Source organism: Myotis brandtii, unplaced genomic scaffold (assembly GCF_000412655.1).
Source record: "Myotis brandtii unplaced genomic scaffold, ASM41265v1 scaffold79, whole genome shotgun sequence".
NCBI classification, from domain to species: Eukaryota; Metazoa; Chordata; class Mammalia; order Chiroptera; family Vespertilionidae; genus Myotis; species Myotis brandtii.
In genome coordinates, this window is record NW_005371173.1 from 1683046 (window position 1) to 1689045 (window position 6000).

The 6000-nt window shown below is 53.3% G+C and overlaps 1 protein-coding gene across 1 annotated transcript in view; it reads left to right on the top strand.

Moving 5' to 3' along the window:
- The first annotated feature begins 1014 nt into the window (after positions 1 to 1014).
- CATIP (ciliogenesis associated TTC17 interacting protein) overlaps positions 1015 to 6000 on the top strand; it is an 11356-nt gene continuing 6370 nt past the window's right edge. Inside the window, exons 1-9 of the mRNA XM_014531159.1 lie at positions 1015 to 1216; positions 1372 to 1464; positions 1829 to 2029; positions 2325 to 2380; positions 3047 to 3133; positions 3310 to 3477; positions 4519 to 4643; positions 5468 to 5544; positions 5854 to 5942. Coding sequence (XP_014386645.1) covers positions 1141 to 1216; positions 1372 to 1464; positions 1829 to 2029; positions 2325 to 2380; positions 3047 to 3133; positions 3310 to 3477; positions 4519 to 4643; positions 5468 to 5544; positions 5854 to 5942 — 972 coding nt within the window. The 5' untranslated portion in view covers positions 1015 to 1140. The remainder of the gene's footprint in view (positions 1217 to 1371; positions 1465 to 1828; positions 2030 to 2324; positions 2381 to 3046; positions 3134 to 3309; positions 3478 to 4518; positions 4644 to 5467; positions 5545 to 5853; positions 5943 to 6000) is intronic.

Below are 6000 nucleotides of genomic sequence, written 5' to 3' on the forward strand. Positions count from 1 at the left end.
GGCTTATTTTATAACTGACAGTTTGTACTTCTTAATACTTTCTTTCACCTTTTCCACCCACCTCCCCACCTCCTCCCAAGGTTTTTCTTCTGTGTGACCCTATCAGGTTGAGCCCCCTTTTATAGCCACTCACCCAGACCAACACTTACAAGTGGGGATCAGATGGCCCAGAGCCTGGGGTTTGAATACATCATAACTCAATTTTCAAGCCTTTGTCTTTAATTACTACCCATGTTATGGCACCATTTGTTTAGGTTCAATGTATTTAATTCTTCATTTCTCTGAATTCTGACTCTGGAGCCAGACTGACTTGGGTTGAGTCCTGGCTCTGCCAGTTACTAGCTGTGTGACTTTGGGAAGACATTTAATCTCTTGGTGCCTCCGTTTTCTGAGCCATCAAATGGAGGGGGGAAGTGCCTGCTCACAAGATTATTCTGCAGGTTGAGATCATGTACGTGAGGCCCCATGGACAGTGCCTGACCTAGTGTCAGCATGGTTTATGAGTTTGCTGCACTGTCACTGTACCACCGTCTCTGTTACGAGTTAGGACCACAGCCTGCAGCGCTATTCACAGGCCATCGAATTGGGTTCTGAACTGGGTTCTGTGTGTGAGGGCAGTCTGACTCAGGGCCACAACATCTAAGGTCATTCTGATCATCCATGTCATCATCCTGCCTCTTAAGAATGTCACATGCTCCCTCTGCTGGACAGTACCTCAGGCTTGGGCTGAGTCCCGGAACCCACATGCAATTCCAACCAGTTCCGTTCTCAACCTGTGGGTCGCGACCCCTTTGGGGGTCGAACGACCCTTTCACAGGGGTTGCCTAAGACCATCGGAAAACACACATATATTTACATATTGTTTTTGTGATTAATCACTATGCTTTAATTATGTTCACTTTGTAACAATGAAAATACATCCTGCATATCAGATATTTACATTACGGTTCATAACAGTAGCAAAATTACAGTTATGAAGTAGCAACGAAAATAATTTTATGGTTGGGGGTCACCACAACATGAGGAACTGTATTAAAGGGTTGCGGCATTAGGAAGGTTGAGAACCACTGCTCTAAGATCTGGGTGTTTGGTGAAGTGGCTAATGGCCCTTTAAGAGGCAGTAGCTAGCTCCCAGTTGCCATGGAGACAGCTGGAAACAGACTGGGTGGCAGGCAGCAGGCAGCAGGCAGCATGTCCTCTAAAGTTCATTCCAAAGGTGGGAAGAGGGCTGCTGGGGCTGGAGAGGGGAGGGCGACCTTCTCCCTCACAACCTGCCCGGAGGTAGCCTTCGAGGAGTCTGCTCTTGGGACCAGTGCCCACCCCTGTCCTTCTCTCTGGGGTCGGCCATCCCAGCTTCCTTTCCTTCCATAGGCCTCAAGGCCAAGGACCAGCCGGCCCCAGCCCCAGAGAGTCCGCCGCCCCCAGAGGCCAATGCTGAAGCCATTCACTTCCTCAACTCCCTCAGTGAGCCTGGGCAGTGTGTGTGTGTGTGTGTGTGTGTGTGTGTGTGTGTATGGCAGGGGGGCGGGGGCACAAGTGTGGAGAGGAGGGGAGAGAGAAGGAAGGCCCAGACCTGGCCTGGTCTCTCTCAGCCTTGATTCTCCTGGGACTCAGAAAGGGTTGATATTTGTTGATATTTTTCAAGGGAAGAGCAGGGACATGGGGGTCGCTGGGGGTGTCTTCACCTGCTGGCTGCTGTAGGGGCTGCCTGGGAGACGGGGATGAGGAGGGAGTGGGTAGGGACTGTGGGACCCTAGTGGCCAGGGGGTCAGAGAGTTGAGGCTTGGAGCTGGGGCTTTAACTGTCCCCACGGAACCCCCTCCCCCAGGGCAGGAGGAGCTGCAGATGCTGTTCTTCTCCGAGACTCTGGCCATGGTCTCGCAAACAGGGGAGCCTCAGGGAGAGCTGACCATTGAGGTGCAGAGTGGGAAGCACGAAGACAACATGGGCACCATGTCGCCATGCGCCCTCGTGCACGCCTTTAGCCGTGGCTTCGTGGACAAGATGCTCTGCGGAAACTCTCTCCTGGGTAGAGTCCCTGCTGCTGAACACCTTCCCTCCCCCCCCGAGGCACCCCCCCTTCACCCCTTCTCCATCCCCAGGACTTTGCTTAGTACCAACCCTTGGACTTCACCGTGGGACCAGAATGAGGCACAGAGAGTGTGAGGGAGGTGGGAGAGACTCAGGACAAGAGCATCAGTTTGTCTAGTTTTTTGCTGTGGCCACACTATACTTGGGCCTTCCAACCTGGGCCACCACCCTCCCCTCCTGCAATCTCCAACACTGTCTCCCTCAATGGCACTGTTCCCCTCCTTCCGCCCCAGGCTATCTCACGTGGAACCTGGAGATCATGGAACAACATAGTCAGGAGTTCGTCAAGGTAACTTCTGGAGCCCCGAACCTTGACCCCAATCCAGGGTGAGAGAATAGAGACCCTTGGAGAAAGAGAAGAGAAAGGAAAGGGGTTCAATAGAATGTCACCCTAACTCTCTCCTCAGTTACCCTGTAATCCCTACAAAAGCCTGGGAAACGATCCATCCAGGGAACAGGAGGCCAGCAGCAGGTTGCTTCTGAGGACCTTCTAATACACAAACGCTGGACCCCTCCAGCCTGAGAGCCGGGCATCTCCTAGGTCTACGCTGGCTGACCTTTCCCAGAACCTGACCTTTCCTAAGGGCCTGTCACCACCTGCCTCCAAACTCTCCTGCTCTGTGCCCCTCACAACCGCCCCAGCCACGTCATTAACTTCTGGAACGTGATCTGCTTACACTGTGGAAGCCCCTTTTGCCTAAAACCTTCCCACACAAACCATTCCCATCTTTGAAAGCCTGTATTTGAAGTGTATTTGCTTTTTAACTTTATTCTGCACCATCACATGACTTCTATTCTTGGCCTTTCCTGCACATGGAAGGTTTTCTATCCGAATCTCCCCTTGGTTTTCTCACTTATAAAGGAGAATGGATAAGGTGACCTTTGGTGGGGGAGGGGGGCATTCGTATGCAATCCTGGGAGTCCCTGATTCTCCTCTCCATGCTCTGGCCCTCAGTTCCACATCCTCCCCATGGAGCAGAAGACGAGTTTGCTGAAGCAGGGGGACCAGCTGGCCATGACCAGAAGTATCAAGGAGGGTGAGGTGAGGGTGGGAGCCAGGTGGGGACCGTCCTCCATATCCTCTGGACACCAGGAGGCCAAATTGCATCAGAACCTGGAGTGGGGGCTCAGTGAGGACTGTATGCCCAACACCTGGCTTGCCCACCCTCCCTGTCCCTTTCTGGCTCTATGTTCCTAACACATTTTTGTCCTGAACAGGAAGTGAGGAACGAAGTGACATTCTTCCCCTGGCACTCAACTGCGGGCTTCATCTCCCAGGCTGCCAACCTGCTGCTGCTGAGGGTGATGGCCTGGAGGCAGATGGTGCCCAGTAATGCCCGCTTCCTGGCCTTGGACATGGAGGGCAAATTCTGCTATTCCACCTACGTGAGGGATCTCCGGCAGGGCGGGGGGAGAGGGGCGTGGACTTGGCCTGGGGAAAACTAGAAGGGGCAGGAGAATGCTGAGGTGGGGGAAGAGAAAACTACAGAGTGGAAGGGGGTGGAATGGGGATGAAACCAGGCCAAGGGACAGGGGCTTCCACAGGCAGGAGAAGGTAAGGCCTCATTTGTTAACGAGAAGATCAAGCAGGGGCAGGTGGAGTGAGGAGAGGGACTAAAAGGTGAGCAGTTGAGGGAAACAACACTCAGTCCAGGAAAAAGAAACATTTTTTAACATCAGGAAATGCAGTATCTCCAAGTACACTTAAATATTCTTTATTGTGTCTTAACCCTGAAGGGTCTTCCTTTTTTTTTCCCCCTTTCTTTTGTTTTGGCTAAAATTTCATAATCAACATATCTAGGACTCCCTGCAATACGTGATTTTAAAGCCGTGCCTCTGGACACACACTAGGGGCTGATTTGACCAACTTTGTGAATGACATTCTAGTCTTTTCTATCACATATTGCAGGGAGCCCTAGCAATGTGTTTGACACAAACAGGCACGTGCCATTTACCCCTGTTTTCTTGGAAACACATGTTTTGCGTTAGCACTTTTCTCCCCATGGCTGCAGCCCCACCAGGGGTTTATGTTTTAGTTCCAGCAGGGCATCCTGCCTGCAGCAGGAGGGGCCACAAATCCTAGTTGAGTCCCACCCCTCAGAGCTCCACTGCCCCCCACCCCAACACACACACACTCACACCTAATTGGTTGATCCTCATCCTTGTAGCAGAATCTGCCAACTAGAAGCACGTGGTCATGGGGAGGGATTGGGGCAGGAACAGGCTGGTGCTGGCTATGAGGGGACCCCCAACTTAACTTTGGGGGCACAACTCAAATCTTGTGGTGCCTAGACAGCCAATTGTTGCTCATCACTGATGAACAAGGAATGAAGCTGTGAGAGGAGAAAAGGGCCAGGGAAAGATTGTCAGAGAGACCCTGGTGGGCATCCACCTCCCCTCCTTCTCTCCTTTTTGGCTGCTGCCCAGAAAGCCCTGGGCTCCCAGACCATCCAGGTGGACCGTCAGCAGGCGGACACATTCATCGTGGAGCAGACCGTGCACTCGGTGGAGGGCATCCCCTTCTCCTGCCAGTTCTACCTGCTGTCTGACGGGTGAGCGACTGGGGCAGTCCCAGGGGGCAGGGTGAGCACAGCCTGGCACTCAGCCTTGGAGGCTGATGGGAGAAGGAAGACCACTGTTTCTGGGGACACCACCAGGAAGAGATGCTGTTGAGATCTGAGTGCCCCTGCTTTATCCACACCTTTCACCCTTTCTTCACTTACTCACTTCCTCTCCTGGTCCTCATGATGCCTCCCAGACCTCACCACAGGGCCCTACATGGCAGAGGACGCTCACACCAATTCCCCAGGACCTAAGGCATAGTTAATGCAGCTGTCACAGGTGCCGGGTTTCACACTGATAAACACCGAGGTTTGAACGACTCAACACGCAGTAAGATGCTGGGAGAAGCATTCTGGCACACGACTAAGCTGTCATCAGCAACATGCAGGCGACCAAACCCTGAGGAAATGTGGGAGGGGGAGAAGAATTTGTTTCTTGACATTTCTGAAGAGGTATTGACATACTCACTACACTAAACAGGGTAATCAGAGCATTCTTGGACTTCCTTAGTTCGTCACTTAGCATGTGGTGGTTGTTTTGCACGTCACATATCGGAGGCTCATGATTTTTTTAGTGATTACGACTCTAAAGGTTTTGGTCCAGTCCTGGCACACCAGCGTGTATCTTCAGGGGTAGGAACAGTGCCCAGTTTGAAAAGCAGGGGCCATTACTGGGGGAATTAGAAATGAACTTGACCTGGGAACTCAAAGATAAGTGGGAGGACAGCAGTAAAGGGAAGCCCCCAGGACGGCTGCCTTTCAAGAGAGTGGGCTGGTCTAGGAAAATGCACACCTTCTCCTGTGTGGCACTCCAGGCACCTGGCCAAGCGAGTCCAGGTGGGCTCCCCCGGCTGCTGCATCATCACCAAGATGCCCGTCTTGAGGGAGGAGGGTGAGTGAAGCCTCTAGTTGGTGGGAGAGTGGGAACACCCAGCCCCCCCCCCACCTTGCAGGGGCTGGATTGAGGGTGCTATGGGTGCCATCAGAGCCGGAGATCCGATAAAGAAGCTTTGCCCTCCAGCCCTTGACCCCAAGGCCATTAGGGGAGGGTCATTTTGCAGGGACCCACTGCCAGCAACTGTGCCCATGTGGGCGGATCCCTGGGTTTCACCTGCCTGCAATCTGGGTGCTCTTGGGCGTCCCTGTGTATCCGAGGGAGGTTCTGGGGGTGGATACACAACCTTCCTCCCTTGGCTCCCAGATGAGATTGAGCCTCGCCCAGTGTTTGAGAAGAAGCCCCTGGCGTGGGAGGAGGACATAGAGCTGTACTCGAGGTTCCTGGAACGGAAGGTGAGGAGAGGCTGCCCCCAGCCTGGGGTGCCCATACCCCCTCCCCCAGAGCCCCCCT